The 18,253-nt window shown below is 42.7% G+C and overlaps 2 protein-coding genes across 3 annotated transcripts in view; both read left to right on the top strand.

Annotated features, from left to right (window-relative positions):
- The window catches only part of SLC25A43 (solute carrier family 25 member 43), a 37,630-nt gene extending 33,286 nt beyond the window's left edge, over positions 1–4,344 (top strand). The window contains exons 4-5 of one of the 2 annotated variants that reach the window (XM_059680496.1): positions 2,012–2,146; positions 3,102–4,344. In XM_059680496.1, the coding sequence (XP_059536479.1) occupies positions 2,012–2,146; positions 3,102–3,302 (336 nt within the window). In that variant the 3' untranslated portion in view covers positions 3,303–4,344. The remainder of the gene's footprint in view (positions 1–2,011; positions 2,147–3,101) is intronic. The other variant, XM_059680497.1, reaches the window with a different exon arrangement.
- A 10,749-nt stretch (positions 4,345–15,093) lies between these two features.
- SLC25A5 (solute carrier family 25 member 5) lies at positions 15,094–17,911 on the top strand. The gene is made up of 4 exons (XM_059680313.1): positions 15,094–15,286; positions 16,284–16,767; positions 16,986–17,126; positions 17,488–17,911. Exons 1-4 carry the CDS (start codon positions 15,176–15,178, stop codon positions 17,643–17,645), a joined length of 894 nt encoding a protein of 297 aa, XP_059536296.1. The 5' UTR covers positions 15,094–15,175; the 3' UTR covers positions 17,646–17,911.
- Positions 17,912–18,253: the final 342 nt, after the last annotated feature.

The following is an 18,253-nucleotide window of genomic DNA, read 5'->3' as shown; positions in this document are numbered from 1 at the left end:
TGAACAAACTTAGATTCAAAGAACTAAACGACTTGGTCAAGGTTATATAGATAGTGGCACAGCCAGGAGTAGGACCTGTGTCTCTGATTTCTTTTCAGATGGTGCTATGCTGCAAAAGCAGCATGCCCTGGAAACATGGAACAAACCGGAAAATCTCAGGATGGGAGTAGGGGGGAGGGCAGAAGACATTAACCAAATAATTTATATGCATATACTAGTATGTACTACCCATGGACACAGACAATAGGTGGTGAAGGCGTGGGGTGGGGTTGGAACAGAGGGTATGGGGAACAAGGGAGAAGAAAGGGGGGACATCTAATACTTTCAACGAAGATTTTTTAAAAGAAATAAACAGAAAAATATGCTGGAAAACTAAAAAAGAAAGTTTACAATGCTATCAAAAGTTAGCACATATTGAGTATGAGTTGCAATTGACCGCATTTTATCATTTTAGTTTAAAAATATTTTATAGTGTACTTTCCTCTTTCCTACTTTTATACTATTTATTGATTGTTTTACAAATTATTTAATATAATTTTATCCATTGGTTTGTTATGTTTTAGAAATATTTTACTAATTTTTAATCCTACTGTTACCTTCACTTTTAGTCTTCTAAGAAAAATAGTAACAAACTTCAAAGGGGAAAAAAAGCAGCATGCCCATCCTGGGATCTATAGAACTAAACTAGACGTCTGTGGGATAATTGCCTGGGATCATGGGGGAGTGTTTAAGTTCAGGTCCTGTGACTAGCAGCCTGACACGTTTGTTTTTCTGTGCTAGTAAGATACCGTTTGGGTAAATGGAAGTCTAACATTCCAGTCTAGTTTTCAGCATACTTGTCTCTTCTCCAAGTTTAGATAATAAATAATAATGATATTAATAATGGTGGTTACTTTTTAGTGCTTGCTATATGTCAAAGGCTGTTCTAAGCATTTTATATGTATTTCATTTAATCTTGACAACAATCCTATAAGGTAGGTATTATTATTACCCATTGGATAGATGAGGAAATTGAAGCTCAGAAAGGTCAGGCATTTGTTCAAGGCCACAGAACTAATGAGTAGTAAAGCAGGGACTCAGTCCAAACAGTCGGGCTTTAGGGCCCATGTACTTTTCCCAAGCACTCTCAGTATCAGCAGCAAGCTAGGAGATTCAGGTCTGAGCCCTGAGCAGCCTTGTGCTTTGGAGGGCCTACACAACTCTGGCTGCACATCAGAACCGCTTGAGGAGCTTGCCAAAATGCTGATGTCCAGGTCTCAACCTGGGTCAGTTAAATCGCAGTCTCTAGGAGTGATTCCAATCGTGGATGGTTTTATTTATTTATTTATTTATTTTTCATCTTCATTGTTCAGTCGGGGGGGGGGGGGGCGGGGAGCAGGGCCTGGGGTGAGGATGAGACCCGGGTTGGGTAGGTCAATTGGTTAGAGCATCATCCTGATATGTCAAGGTTACAGATTTCATCCCCAGTCAGGGCAATACAAGAATCAACCAATGAATGCATAAATAAGTGGAACAACAAATCTCTCTCTCTCTCTCTCTCTCTCTCTCAATCAATCAATCAACTTAAAAAATAATAAAAATTGATGTCTTTGTATCTGTGAGTTTGTTACTATTTTAAAAGGTAAACAATAAACAAGGGGATGAATCAGTTAAGAAAAGTAAACGGGAGCACTTCAAAAAGGTTAACTACATGGGAGTGTGTGTTGAACATATCTAGAAGGCATAAGTTGGGAAGGAACGTTAAGTGTAAAGTTGAGTCTGTCCCAAATGGCTGCTTCCTTCCAAGCAAAATAAGCCACAAATTTGTGAGCAACGTGCCATGACTTTACTGCATGTTCATATTCATTCTAAGCCCATGGAACAAGAGGAGCCCCATGGCAGTCTTTCTCTTTGCCATCTCTTAGACAGGAGCATGGCATCCAGAATCCACACTTGAGACCTTAGCTAATTTGACTAGAACATTTATTTCCTGGTGACTACATCACCTCATCCCAACTTCTATTTCCGTCAGGCTCAGAGCCCCTTCCTTCCCCGCTGTGGAGGAGTAGATGTCCATTTCTCAGGAGCCACGGACTGCTTCCGGCAGATAGTGAAGGCCCATGGGGTACTGGGACTCTGGAATGGATTGGCAGCCAACTTACTGAAGGTGAGAAGAGTGGTCAGTCTCTACTGTTTCTCTGCCTCTGCTAGTTCTAGCCTGTTCCTTTGCCACTCCTAGGACAGTTTGCATGGAAATGTCCCCCCTAGCATTGATGGTAGCCCAAGGCCCTCAAGTGCAACCTAGCTGTCAGCCCTGAAGAGAGAGGACCCTGTGCAGTGTTGGGGCATCTGCTAACCCATCCCAAAGGAGCTGACCATTTAGTGTACAGGTTCCTACCATGGGGGTTCATGGACTCCCAAAGGGAACCTAACCCTCCATCCTAAAATTGTATGCGAAAATGCAGATGTGTGTGCATATGTGCATCTCTCTGGGGAAATGATCCATAGCTTTCATTGTATTCCAAAAAAAAACAACTCCATGACCAAAAAAATGGTTAAGAACTCTAGACTGCCTTGGCCGGGTGGCTCAGCTGGTTGGAGCATCATCCTGTACACCAAAAGGTTGTGGGTTCAATTCCCAGTCAATTGAACCCAGTGGGTTCAATTACCTAGGTTGCAGGTTTCATCCCTAGTCGGAGTGCATGCGGGAGGCAGTTGATCGATGTTTCTCTCTATCTCTCCCTTCCACTCTCTAAACATATGCTCAGGAGAGGATTGAAAAAGGAAAAAAAAATCACATATTACATTCTATGAGGGAAAAAAAGAACTCTGGACTAAACCTTGTATTAATTGACACATAAATGGTTTCAGTCAAGACAAGCATATGTTGACAAGAAGTGTCAGATTGTCTACCTGCATATTAATCCAGACTTGGGTTCTCCAGGGCCCTTCAACTGCTCCTCTATTCCTCACCCCCACCCCATCCTCTCTGATTCCCAAAAAGAATTACTATGTTGTCTTATCCACAGCCTTTACCTCAGTTTACCCTGACTCAAACTGATTGCAGACACATTGACACTTTTTTAGATTTTTAACATGATTTTCATTTTATTTTTAAACAGGTTGTTCCATATTTTGGAGTTATGTTTGGTACCTTTGAGTTCTGCAAGAGAATTTGTCTTTACCACAATGGTTACATTGTGTCTCCTCTGAGCTATAAATTGACCCCAGGGGTGGATCAGAGTTTGAAACCCCAGGAATTACGGGAAATAAAGAAGTTCTTCAAAACTGGAAAACTAAATTCTAGAAAACCAACTCTTTAAAACTGAATGGAACTAGAAGTGCACTGATCGAAGGCGTTTTGCAATCACGGATAAATTTAGCTTCAAAATTGCACAACTGTGGAGTGAGGAGAGGATACTCCTGTCTGCTGCTCTGGAAAATGAGAAGACTCAGCAATACGCCACCTCTGAGCTCCAAATTGATGTCCCTGGGAACACCTGCAGCTCAGGAAGGTTTCCCAACATGACCGTCTCCTGATGGCATTCCACCAGATTTTATAACAAAAGCTAGCAGTAATGATATGTGCTATTTACACAATACCAAAGAAAGGGCATTCCTATGACACCTCAAAGCAACATGTAGTTGAAGCGGCTGAGCAGAGACCACGTCATGCTCTCAGTCACAGCGTCACAGCTTGTACTAACCCACATCAGCTTAGTTTTGCTCAATTTGACCTGAGGATTCCTAATATAATCGCTCTGGAACTCATAAGCTTTGCTGACTTCTGAGTGCACACACCACAGTGTAAATTATGCCTTCTCAGAAGCTAACTGAAAATATTCAACGTTTAAAAGTTATGAGTGTCATAGTAGAACCATCCTTCAGCTAAATTTGAAGCATCCCAGGCTTAAATCTTGTTTCAGGAAGGCAGTTTTTATCATGACTGCCTAATTATGCTCCAAAAGGCCTTCTTTGAATTGCAGTCATGTACAGTGTAAGTGGCCTGAATTCTCTGCCTTTTTTACTTGCTTTGCAAGCCTACCCTGAAAATAAATTATTTAGTCAACTTAAGTTATTCTCAGAAGATGTCCCAGTTGCCTAGAAAGGATCAAATAGAGCATTTGACACACATACCAAAAAAACATAAATAACTGAGCAAACACTTCATGTCTACCAGATTTTTAAAAAATCAAATTTTGGATTGTTCCACCTTGGAGATTCTATGTCAAGTTTATAGAACTGTACTTTCAAATAGTGCCTGTCTTTGCATTAAAAATATCTAATATTATGATACTAATTTATACATACGCAAGTATGTTAAAAGTATTTTCCCTATTAAACCTTTTTATTTCCAAATAAAAATTATGTGTTGGTCACTTATTATTACTAATCTGAGTTATAAAACTATGGTAAAATATATACTGGCCAAAATCTTTAAACTCTCAGAACCTTGTCCTATTGAAATATACCAAAATAACTCATTTTTCCAATTGCCATGACAAATTGTGTTTCATGGGGAATAGCAGTTAATACACACATGAAAATCTCACTGGTAGCCCAATCCTTTAGAGTTTGGAGGGTGGAAACTCTTTACCTGGAGTGACTAGTTCATGTTTGTTATTCTCTATTTCCCTTGAGGTGAACTACTTTTTGACATTCTGAAAGCTGCAAAAAAAATAACTAAATCTAAAATCTTTTTTTTTAAAATATATTTCTTTATTGTTTTTAGAGAGGAAGGGAGAAGGAGAGAGAGATAGAAACATCAATGATGAGAGAGAATCATTGACTGGCTGCCTCCTGCACGCCCCCCACTGGGGATCAAGCCCGCAACCCAGGCATGTGCCCTTGGCCGGAATCAAACCTGGGACCCTTCAATCCGCAGGCTGACGCTCTATCCACTGAGCCAAGCCAGCCAGGGCTAAATCTAAAATCTTAACCTCAGTTTACTTACCTCATATCTTCTGTGCATTCTTCCATAGGTATGATGAAATAGATAGCTTAATTCTTGCTACTGCCACACACAGGAATGTTTTTGGAGCTGTTGTTTTGATATTTTTAAATAAAGTAAAGAGGGAAAAGCATATGCCTCCTTTTTCTAATTTCAAAACAACTCTTTAAAAGACTAGTTCTGTTCCTAAAATGAACTTCCAGCTATTTGCATTTTCTCTGGGCTATAAAAGGAGTGTTCTGCTTTATGGCTGGCAGTGTGCACCAAACTGGACTAAGTGCTTTAGTTGAATTATATAAAGTGTGATGCAATATTGACCCAGGAGTAACTTACAGTCTTTGGGAACAAAACTTAACTACATACATGAAATGACTATGATTACAAAGCAAATACAAGCAAAGGCATGATAATGTGGTAACGGCTGTTTGCAAAATTGCTAAGGAGTTCTGTGTATACTTACTGAATCAATGATTAACGGGACCATCAGGTGAGAAGGGCCAGTAATGAACAGGGCGTTTGGGAGGTAATGAGTCTTAAACTAAGTGGTTTTTTTATATATTTTTATTGATTTCAGAGAGGAAAAGAGAGGGAGAGAGCGATAGAAACATCAATGATGAGAGAGAATCATTGATCGGCTGCCTTCACACACCACACACTGGGGATCAAGCCCACAACCCGGGCATGTACCCCTGACTGGAATCAAACCCGGGACTCTTCAGTGGGCAGGCCGACACTCTATACACAGAAAAACCAGCTAGGGCTTGAACTAAATTTGAAGAAAGTGAGAGGATATTAATTGGTCAAGAATAAGTTGGAGCCCTGGCTAGTGGATAGAGCATCGACTGAAGGGTCCCGGGTTTGATTCCGGTCAAAGGCATGTACCTCAGTTGTAAGCTCAATCCCCCATCCTGGTCAGGCACTTGCAGTAGCCAACCAATTGATGTATCTTTCTAATACTGAGGTTTTTCTCTCTGTGTGTCTCTTCCCCTTCCTTCCACTCTCTCTAAAAATCAATGGAAAAATATCCTCAGGTGAGGATTAACAACAACACACAAAAAAGAATAAGTTGGAGGATATTGCAGGTTGAAGGCAGGTCATGCGCAGTGTCACAGAGATGGAAACAAGCAAAAGGTGTTGGGAGAGTGGAAGAACACTGGCTTCATGTATTTATTCAGCTGCTGGGCACTATGGACACAGTCGTACATAAGTCAGATAACATTCTTGCCCTCCTGGAGGGCTTGCATTCTAGTGAAAGCAGCTATCAATAAAGAAATAAACAAATCAACATATTGTAATGTTATGAGGAAAATAAACAGGGCACTTTAGTATAGAAATAATGTGGGAGTGAGGCAAATATTTTAAATCAGGAAGCCAGGGAAGGCCGCTCTGAGATGTGATATTTGAGATGAGACCTGGAGGGTGAGAATGAGCCAACCATGCAAAGAACTAGGAAGAACATTCCTGCCTGAGAAAGCAGAAGATGCCAAAGTGGTGCTGGTAGTTGGGAGGACTTAGTGAACAGAAAATGGGTGAGTATAGCCAGTGTGTGAGTGAGGGAGAGAGTGTATGAGATGACATCGGATAGAGGGCCGGATCATATGTGGCCATTTGGGCCATAGGAAGAAATTAGACTTTACTCTAAATGCAGTGGGGAGTCATTGAAGGTTTTTATGTAGAGAAGATACAATTTGATTTTCATTGTAAAAATTTCTTTCTGGCTGCTGTGTGGATAATAGATTGGAGGGAAGCAAGGCTGTGAGTGGGAAGAACAGATAAGAGACTATGCTACAAAGTCCAAGTAAGACACAATGGCTTAGGCTAGAATAGTAGCAATAAAGATGGAGAGGAGTTGCCTGGCCGGTGTGGCTCACTTGCTGAATGTCGACCTATGAACCAGGAGGTCACAGTCATGCCCAGGTTGCAAGCTCAATCCCCAGTAGGGGGAGTGCAGAAGGAAGCTGATTAATGATTCTCTCTCATCATTGATGTTTCTAACTCTCTCTCTGAAATCAATAAAAAAAATATATATTTTTTTAAGATAAAGAGAAGTGAATAGATTCAAGACATATTTTGGAGTTGGATTCAGCAGGGTTTGCTGAGCGATTGAATATAGGGAATAAAAAGAAGGCCTCAAAATGGCACCTAGGTCTTTGGCTTTTTTGTTTGGTGTTTGTTTCTTTGTTAATCATCCCCCAAGGATTTTTTTCCATTGATTTTCAGAGAAAGTGGAAGGGAGGGAGAGAGACAGAGAGTCAAACATCATTGTGAGAGAGACATGCCAATTGGTTGCCTCCTGTGTGCGCCCTGACCAGGACTGGGAATTGAACCTGAGACCTCCTAACCACTGAGCTAAATGGGCCAGGGCAGTTTTTGGCTTTAGACTTGACTGACAAGGTAGATAATGTTGCCATTTACTAATGTGGGGAAGACTTGGTGAGGGCCAGTGTTTTGGTGTAGAACAGTGGTTCTCCACCTTCTGGCCCTTTAAATACAGTTCCTCATGTTGTGACCCAACCATAAAATTATTTTTGTTGCTACTTCATAACTGTAATTTTGCTACTGTTATGAATCATAATGTAAATATCTGATATACAGGACTTAGGCGACCCCTTTGAAAGGGTCGTTCGACCGCCAAAGGGGTCATGACCCACAGGTTGAGAACTGCTGGTATACAATAAATTAAAAGGTCACTTTTGGATATGTTAAATTCGAAATGCTCCATGAGACATCCAAGTAGACAGTTGTCTGGAACATAGACTGTGTAATTGTCCAATACAGTTGTGGTAGACAGAATAATGACACCGCCCCCCCACACACACACAAGGTTGTCCACACCCTAATCCCTAGAACCTGTGAACATTTACCTTACATGGCAAACGAGACTTTGTATATGTGATTGAGGTTAAGGATATTGAGATGGCGAGAGTATCATGGTTTATCTGGGTGGGCCCAATCTAATCACAAGTTCTTAAAATTGGAAGAGGAAGGTGGAAGAGTGGGACAGAACAAGAAGCAGTAGAAACTGGGCAAGTGAGGAACTTGACTCACTTTTGCTGACTTTGTAGACAAAGAAGCCCAGGACCTAAGGAATGGGGGTGGCCTCTAGAAGCTGAGAATAACCCTCAGCTGACTGCCAGCGAGGAGATGGGAACTTCAGTTTTACAACCACAAGGAACTGAATGCAGCCAATAACCTGAATGAGCCAGGAAACAGACTTTCCCTGACAGACATCAAAAAGAGACACATTCCAGCTAGATGCCTTGATTTTAGCCCAGCGAGACCCACATCAGACTTCTGATCTCCCTAACTGTAAGATAATAAATTTGTCTTGTTTAAGGAACTGAGTTTGCAGTAATTTGTTTTAGCACCAATAGAAAATTAAGAGAACACTATTAATAATAATGTCTAATGTCACAATAATAAGCATAAACCAGAACTGTCCTGGGCAAACTGGATAAGTCTGGAATTCAGGGGAGAGTGGTGACTGCAGACAGAAATTTGGATGTCATCAGCAGATAGATGGCATTTAAAGCCAAGAGACTGAATGAGACCGCCAGAGGAGTAGATGGGAAGAAACTCCTGGGGGAGAGGGAAGCAACAAAAAATGACATTGAGGAGATGGTGGCTAAAGAAAGGCCTCAAGCAAGATGTGGAGGAACTGGAACTCTTGTATCCTGCTGTTGGGGATGTAAAATACTACAGTCATTTTACAGTCTGGCAATTCCTCAAGTGGTTCAACATGGAGTTATCATATGGCCCAGAAATTCCACTTGTACATGTGCCCTTGCCAGTATGTTCAGTGATTAGAGCATCAGCCCCAAGCACCAAAGGGTCACAGGACCCATTCCCAGTCAAGGGCGTGTACCTGGGTTGCAGGTTCAATCCCCAGCCTTCCTCTCCCTCTCCCTCTCCCTCTCCCTCTCCCTCTCCCTCTCCCTCTCCCTCTCCCTCTCCCTCTCCCTCTCCCTCTCCCTCTCCCTCTCTCCCTTCCATTCTCTCTAAAAATCAATGGAAAAAATACTCCCAGGTGAGGATTAACAAAACCAACCAAACAAAATATTTGTTTATATCAGCATCATTCATAATAGGCAAAAAGTGGAAATGACCCAAATGTCTATCAACTGATGATTGGAGAAACAATATGTGCTATATAACTACTTAGCAATTGAAAGGAATTGACTACTGATACACAAAAAGCATGGGTGAAACTCTACATACTAGTATATGGAAGGAAGACAGACACCCCCTCAAAGGGCACATACTTTATGATTCCATTTATATGAAGTTCTAGGAAAGATAAACTCATTTATAGTAACAGAAAGCAGATCTGCGGTTGTTTGGGGAGAGAAGGAGGAATTACAAAGGGGCGAAAGAAAATATAGGTTGTTGGTGGTGATGGATATTTTCACTATCTTAACTGTGATGGTTTCATAGGTGTACACATATGTAAAAAACTTAGCAATGGTACACTTTAAATATGTACAGTTTTATTGTGTGATACCTCAATAATACTGTTTTTGTTTTAAGCAGTTACCCCAGGGCTAAAATTTGTAAGCCTGCCTAGAGGGGCGAGAAATTAAATCCTTGGGGGAGGGAGAGAGAAAAGGGCTTCAAATGCTAGGCAGGTGAGCTTAGGTTTGACCTACTAAGCAAAGAGGAGTAACTGGTTTCTTGAGCAATATAAGTGATGTGATAAAAACTGGATGTGAGCAAGATTGTTCTGGAAACTGAAGTGAGAGACTGGAGATAGCAAGATTGGCCCACAAATGATGAGTATTATTTCCCCCTCAGTAATTACACTGTCAACACGAGTGTGATGCTAGGATCTTCCATATTGCAAATGCAAGCTAGGTCTGAAAACTGAGAATGCTTGATCTGGGTACTTCTTAGAGACTCAAATCCTGCTTATATGGGCTCTGATATGGTTACCAGATTACAGATAGGGCCCACACCAGGGGTAGAGAACTGGCTTATCACCCTTCTTAAGCAGGGGTGGAGTGACTTGGTTTTCTTAGGTAGTAATGAAATTTAGCATATATTGAATGCTTACTATGTACCAGACTTTGTTTATACATATATTACCTCATTGAATTGTCCCTACAGTATTATTCTCATTCCCATTTTACACCTGAAGATACTGAAGTTTAGCGAGATTAAGTAATTTACCCAAGGCCTGACAGCAAGTGGCAGAGACAGTATTTGAATGCAGTCTGACTCCAGAACCCACCCTGTTGACACTGGGTTAAATTATTTCTCTTATTTTGTCACAGATTCCCAAACTCAGATGCTCAAGTCCAATTCAATCTTATGGATACAAAAACATATAGCCATTGAATTTTGGGAGGGTGTAGAACTCTCTTTTCAGCCAACACAACAATTTCCTCTGCAGTGTCCTTAACAAGTGGCCAATTCCACTCTTAACATTTCCAGTGACAAGAAGTTCCCCACATCATAAAGCAAGCCGCCCACTTTTAAGTAGCTGATATTTTGGAAAGTTATTTCTTCTTCAGCTGAAGTCTACTTTCATGAAACTTCTACCAGCTGCTGTTGATTCCATATAGAATGTCTAATTCTCCTTTACCTGAAAGTCCTTCAATTATGAAACAGGATGTCCCTCCCTCATCCAAAGCTCTTTCCCCATTAAATATCTCTCATTCATGCAGCCATTTCTCATATGATGTGATTTATAGGCACTTCCCTTTCCTGACTGCCTTCTTTGAATGTTCCAGTTCGTTAATGTCCTCTTAAACATGGAATCCAGGAGTAAGTTCTATGGGCCAGCTAGTGAGGCCCAAGTGGGACCTGATCAGTTCACCACCATCCTCTTGGCCCAACTCAATTCTCATTAGCATTTTTTTTTGCATTGTCACCTCACAGTCAACTAAGACCTTCAGTTTTCACAATGCTACATCCTTAAATGTCCTGCATTAAATAAAGCATTAGAACTCTTTGCGTGGCCCTTCATGCTTTTATAAGCCTGGATTTATTCTGACCTTAGGCTCTTCTGACTCAGTTCCTAGAGGTCTGTAATACATTTTGGTTTTCATCCTTAAAAGCCTAGCCCTCCTTCTGTCATCTATATATGTACTTTCAAAATCTGAGCTCCTCAGAGAATAATCTGTAAGGACACTTTAGTTTATTAGATCTTTCTCCCTTTTTAATTTCTCTTTGGACTTTTTCTAAATTGTACAGGTCTGAATCTTTGGAATCTCTCACCCTCTTGAGCTATCTTTCTCTTTAGATATTTGGCCAGGAGATCATATTATCGTATTTATCTTTTCTCTGATCCTTTTGATCTCTCTCTCTCTCTCTCTCTCTCTCTCTCACACACACACACGCACACAAACTTCAGTTAACCCACCTGACCATGCCTACCATTCTTTTGCCTAATAGGTTCAGATGGCACGGTCAGTTTCCCCAAGATTCTTGTCATTTTTACTTTGCTAACCAGATCTTCCTTTTTTTGTGAGGATTAAGCCCAGTTCAGCAATTTCCTCTCTATGCTTCTTCAGTCTTCTGAGAACTATAATTATCAGCAAGAGAGTCAAGAATATATCAGATGGCTTATGTCTCTGATCACCATTTCTTCATTATGTGATGGTTTTATGAAATACTATTCAGAACTATCTAGGCAGTCTCTTGTATACTTGCACAACTACAATCACTTTCATTTCTCCCTTTCATTTTCACTGAACGCTTTTGGCTCTCCCTCTAATAAAATACTGCTCTGCTCTCCTTTTATATGGTGTCTTCCTGAACAGGTTTATCCTTTTTCAGATGCCAGTCGGAAGTTCCATTTTACCAAGTTTGAACAATACCTATAAAATTGTTTTTATGCCTGTATTAACATTTTACATTCACTTTATTCCCATATTCTTGGTGTTGGTACATAGATAACGGAGACCTTATGTATCATTTCTGACCCTCTTCCTTTTTTTTCTTGAGAATTACTAGGCACTGCCTTATCTTTAGTTCTTCTTTCTTAAATACGCTTGTAGTCTACATAGTTTCCAGAAACACAGAACCCCCACTATGCCTCACTGTAGGAATCCATTTTTAATTAATTTACCAGCCATATATCATTATCATTAACATTCATCTCTATTTTCCTGGGCTCTTGCTACTGGTTTCTATTTTCTTCTTTTTTTTATTGCTTAAAGTATTACAAAGGGTATTACATATGTGTCCTTTTTTCCCCCCCGCCCTTGACAGTCCCCTAGCCTCCCCTATCCCCCAGTGTCTTATGTCCATTGGTTATGCTTATATGCATGCATACAAGTCCTTCGGTTGATCTCTTACCCCCCTCCCTCCTGCTCCCCCAACCCTCCCCAGCCTATCCCAAAAAACAGTATAAAGAATTTCCATATATCCTTTACTCAGCTTCTCCAAATGTTAGCATCTTACATAACCACTGTAACTAAGAATAGTATTGGTAGCCCCGGTTTGGCTCAGTGGATAGAGCACAGGTCCTTAGACTGAAGGGTCTCTCTTGGGTTCAACTCCGGTGAGGGCGTGTGGAAGGCAACCAATCGAAGTGTCTCTCTCACCTCTCTCTCTCTCTCTCTCTCTCTCTCTCTCTCTCTCTCTCTCTCAAAATCAGTGGAAAAATATCCTCAAGTGAGGATTAACAAAATAATAGTATTGGTAGAAAACTATGAAGGAATCCACAGATCTTCAAATTTCACCAATAGTCCCACCAGTGTCCATTTTCTGCTTCAGGATCCAATCAAGGATCACACATTGCATTAAACTATCATTCTCCTTAGTTTCTTTAAATCTGTGACAGTACTCAGTTTTTCTGTTTTCCAAGACCTTGACACTTTTGAGAACATTTGACTCCTTTAAGTGTACCTGCTCATAGGCAAACTAGGAGAGCTCCAGCTCACAGTGGATTTGGAAAAATACCAAGCTATGGCATGAAGTTGCTTTTAAATGACCCATCTTGTATTTCATCTTCAGTAAAACTACATTTCGTTACCCAAAGACTGAGAAGGGGAAAATTCTATGTAATTATTTGATCTTCTTTTTGTGTGGAGAGAAAGAAATGGGACAGAGCAATAAATGCGGAAGTGCTTGAAACTGTGAAAGGAATCTGGAATAGAATACATGCTCCAAGGGAGTAGCAGATGTGGCCTGGAGAGATAGAAAGGGGGTAGATAAGTGATAGCCCTGCATTTCAAAGAGTAATTAACATTTGAATAAAACGCATTAATCAAAATGTCAAGGGTTCAAACTAGAAAGGTTTTAAATTTTATTTTGAAACGTGTTCTAAAAACCACCTCCCTCTAAGTAAAATGCTCTGCAGAGATTTGCTTTACCTGTTAATTCTCTCCCTAGTAGAAGTAGAGGAGTGATTGTTACTTTCAAGGAACATATCCTGTCATTCTCTGAAACTGTACAACAAGGTTATCTTTGTACCATTTGCATTACTAATTACAATCAGCTATTTAGAAAAGTAGCAACCTCTCATGAACACAAGTCAAAGATACTCCCTAAGATCAACAAAGCTGAATTCAAACTTGCTCTTCTTTGAGCACGTGATGTGTTGCTGGGATTCTTGGGAGGGCTAACAAATTACAAAGTATACTTAAAGGATCTTACAATCTCGGAGGAACCCTCGAATAGGATCTTTTGATGGGCAGATCTGGAGAAGGTGGGAGAGGGGAGAAGAAGAAAGTGAGGAATATGCCCCTTTGTCTTCAGTATGCTGGGACCCTAGGGTTTAGCTGCAATTGCAGTTCTCGGGTGTTATCCTTATTTTTATAAACATTCTTGTGATTACTTGAACATAGGACTTGTGATTATACTATTGGTTCCTGTTCTGAACCTGAGAATGCATTCAAACTAACAAGAATTTGTGTGGCAAATGCTTACCCAGTGTAGGGATTAAGGGACTCAGTAAGCACTTTTCCATTGAACAATGGCTATCTAATTCTATTGATTCCTCTTTTTTGGAGTTCAGGTATCAACTCAATCCAAGAGCACTTTACCTGCAGTCGGGGAGGCCAAATGCCAACCTAGTTCATACAGCCTCTTAACCTTCCCTGTACAACCTCTATATTTGGCTTCTGGCTACAATTTCCCCACCCCTTGCTGAGTCCTTTGGACTCTCCTCTGCAAGTTCCCAGAAAGATCTTTGTTAGGCTGTATTTGCAAACCTGGGTCTGGAGCATGTTGGCAGCATGTGTGCTGTTCCCCCAATTTCCTCTGGCTTCACAGACATAACTTCAGGACAGTGCCAGGCCTAGAGTACTTGCCTTGGCACAAAATTTAAGGGGACTCCAAATAACTTAGTAAGCAAAATAAATGATTTTTTAAAAAATATATTTTATTGATTTTTCACAGAGAGGAAGGGAGAGAGATAGAAAGTTAGAAACATCGATGAGAGAGAAACATCGATCAGCTGCCTCCTGCACATCTCCCACTGGGGATGTGCCCGCAACCCAGGCACATGCCCTTGACCGGAATCGAACCTGGGACCCTTCAGTCCGCAGGCCGACGCTCTATCCACTGAGCCAAACCGGTTTCGGCAATAAATGATTTTTGATGCACTATTTTAAGAACTCAAAAGTAATGAAAAAAAGTCATAATGAACAAATTATCCAAATTTTAAATAAAGACAGGATACCCACGCCTCCACACTTGTATGATCCTGCCTAACTTGTTTCACCCTTATCTCAGGCCTGGGGGTTCCAATTAAACTTTATTTACTAAAACAGGCGACCGGCCAGCAAGCCGCAGTTTGCCTGTATGAAAAAGTTTAAATGTTGCATTAAATATTATCTTGATTGCCGAGTTGTGTGCTTTTTGTTTTGTTGTGTTTTGTTTTGCGGTTCCCTTAAATCCTGAGCCTCATCCTTGTCCGGGCCCTGCTCCAGAGGTTTTTGTCCAAGAACCTGGTGACGTCAGCGTCCCTTCCTGGTCCCAAGCCCCTCCCAGGGTCCAGGGTCCGAATCCCGGGTATTCCCTAGAGCCACCCCTCCCTCAAGCTAGGTCAGCTTTAGTGGACCAGCCGGGAGGAGGGCGGCCCGGCCCAATTCCGTGGCTCCTCCTCCGCCGCGCCAAGCCACTCAGCAGTCCCCTGGCTCAGCGCGCCGCCAGCCTACCAGCCACGCCTCCAAGGCCGGCCTCCAGGGCGCCGGCTCCGCATATATATACCAGCCATTTGCTTCGCTCCGCCCTAGAGCCCCGGAGTTCAGCCGGTTACGGTCCCAGCCCAGCAGTCGCCCGCTTCTTCTTTTCAACATGACAGATGCCGCTGTGTCCTTTGCCAAGGACTTCCTGGCAGGTGGAGTGGCCGCAGCCATCTCCAAGACAGCCGTAGCACCCATCGAGCGGGTCAAGCTGCTGCTGCAGGTACCTCGTGGGATCAGAGAGCCCGAACAGGAAGTGGGGGAGGGGAGGGGACGGGAAGAGGGTCGCGCAGAAAGTGGGGCCCAAGGAATGGAGGGGAATGAACTCTTTAGATAGGTCCCGGGAAGTGGCAGCCTGGGGGCCAGGGTGGCTGCAGAGGCGGACCAAAAGGCAGGCTTGAGGGAGGTGCTTTTTTTTTAGTGACCCTAAGTTCCAGATTTAGGAAAGGGTCGGGGGTGGAGGGAGGTGACGAAGGCCCGGGCCTCGGCATCGTAGAGGCCGCGAACTCGGGCCGGCAGGGGTGGGGGGGTGCGGTTCCGGCAGTGCCTAGCTGTCTCCCTGGGCCTTCGGGTCAAGGGCAAAGCCTGAAAGCCGGCGAACACCTGGCCTTACAGGAGACCTCAAGGTCGCGGTAAGGAGATCACAGCCTTGAGGAAGCCACGCGGCCGATAGAGCGGCCGCGCTCCAACCTGGCCGGAAGCCTGTGCCGGGAAGCGCGTGTGCCTGCTGCGTCCGCCTCCGCGCAGCCGCCGGCGTTTCCCCGCGGCCGCCTGCGCCGCGCGCTCACACGTTCCGGCTCTAGATGGCGCACTCGGACGGGCGAAGTGGCCTGGTGGCCCGCAGGTCACCTCTAGAAGACAAGTAGGGTCTGAACAGAGCGGGAGGGAAGCAGCTCTGGAGAACTGAGGCGTAGGCCCTGGTCACCAAGGTGACCGCACCCCACCTGGGACTCACCTTAATGCCTCTGAACTTGGGCCTGACCTTTCTCCTAGGTCTAAAGGGCACCGGTCCGCGTGAGCGTGCCCGCTCCCCACCCAAAGGGGTGGAGGCTTAATGTCTCTAATGATGCAGATCGCTTCTTCCACCTGTGACAGCTGTGATACAGAAGACTAGATGGGGGGGGGGAGCTAATCTTAAATCGCTTTGATTGAGATGAGATATTCTCTTCCCTTTTCCTTTCATGGTTATAACTCTCCCTGTTGGTCTCCTTGTCTCTCAGGTGCAGCATGCCAGCAAGCAAATCACTGCAGATAAGCAATACAAGGGCATTATAGACTGCGTGGTTCGTATCCCCAAGGAGCAGGGAGTCCTGTCCTTCTGGCGTGGTAACCTGGCCAATGTCATCAGATACTTCCCTACCCAGGCTCTCAACTTTGCCTTCAAAGATAAATACAAGCAGATCTTCCTGGGTGGTGTGGACAAAGCCCAGTTTTGGCGATACTTTGCAGGGAATCTGGCATCAGGTGGTGCTGCTGGGGCCACCTCCTTGTGTTTTGTGTATCCTCTTGATTTTGCCCGTACCCGTCTAGCAGCTGATGTGGGCAAAGCTGGAGCTGAAAGGGAATTCAAAGGCCTCGGTGACTGCCTGGTTAAGATCTACAAATCTGATGGGCTTAGAGGCCTATACCAAGGCTTTAATGTGTCGGTACAGGGTATCATCATCTACCGAGCTGCCTACTTCGGTGTCTATGACACTGCAAAGGGTAAGTTTTTTATATGCTTTTAAGTTGTGTTCTTATGAGACAGTGTGGAAGGTTACTATCCTAATTTTCCAAGAGTCAGAGATTTTTTTTCTTGTAATTGCTGAAGGTAGCTAAGGTCATCCAGTACAACCCTTGTGACCAGATGAGATGTTAGGGGGATATGGAAAACAAGTCTGTAAAACTGCTTTCTAGTAAAGGTGCCTCTTTCTTATTCTCAGGAATGCTTCCAGATCCCAAGAATACTCACATCTTTATCAGCTGGATGATCGCACAGTCTGTCACAGCGGTGGCTGGGTTGACTTCCTATCCATTTGACACTGTTCGTCGCCGCATGATGATGCAGTCAGGGCGCAAAGGATGTAAGTTCTCCTTGAGCAAAAGATGAAGACATGGGCATGGGGTTGATAGTCTGTTCAGATCAGGGGACGGGGTTGGTAGTATCTACCACATAGTTGCCTTTGAGCCAGGCCCTTTGGATGCCTATGAATGAGGCTGCTTAAATGGTATTAGAGGTTAAGTCCAATGGATAGTCTACATATGACTGTTCTCTAGTCATAGCATTAATATTTCAGCATTTCAGTTAATATTTCATTAACTAACCTGTTAATGTTGGGATTTAAAAAACTGTTAGCTCTTAGAGATGGGGCTCTGGTTTGGTTCAGTAAATCCTAGGACTTTTCATCAGCCTTTTGTCACTAACTCTGTCTTTCTTCTTTGCAGCTGATATCATGTACACAGGCACACTCGACTGCTGGAGGAAGATTGCTCGTGATGAAGGAGGCAAAGCTTTTTTCAAGGGTGCATGGTCCAATGTTCTCAGAGGCATGGGGGGTGCTTTTGTGCTTGTCTTGTATGATGAAATCAAGAAGTTCACATAAATTATTTCCTAGTCTTCCCTCCCCCAGTCCTCGTGAACAGGCATGTTGTATTATGTAACATATCTTGAGCATTCTTGACAGACTTGGTCGTCTGTTTTATCAGTGGCAACTATTTACTGGTTGAAAATGGGAAGCAATAATATTCATCTGACCAGTTTTCTCTTAAAGCCATTTCCATGATGATGATGGGACTCAATTATATTTTTTATTTCAGTCACTCCTGATAAACAACAAATTTGAAGAAATAAAAAATATCTGAAGTATAATTTTGTTTGTGGTTTATTTACCTGTAAAAATGACTTGTTTAATTTAGTGAGTGCTACACTTGAGTAAATGCTGCATGTTTAATAAATACTGCTGTGTCTCCTGAGACATGAAGAGCTTTCTTTTTAAAACCAACCTTTAGCCTTCGCTTACCAAAGTAGCTTGGCTGTGTGACTCGTCAACATTCCCAGTACATTAGCAAAATGAAATTCAGGCCCACTGTATCCAGAAACCATTGGTACGTGGCCTGTGGAAGGTCATAGCTGAATGAGCTTTCTCCAAGAGTTGTAAAATATACAGTAATAGCAATTTTCATCCAGTTGCCTTCCCTCATCTATCTTCAC

This window comes from Myotis daubentonii, chromosome X (assembly GCF_963259705.1).
Source record: "Myotis daubentonii chromosome X, mMyoDau2.1, whole genome shotgun sequence".
NCBI lineage: Eukaryota > Metazoa > Chordata > Mammalia > Chiroptera > Vespertilionidae > Myotis > Myotis daubentonii.
The sequence above is the reverse complement of the archived record's forward strand: the minus strand, read 5'-3'. Positions and strand labels throughout refer to the sequence as shown.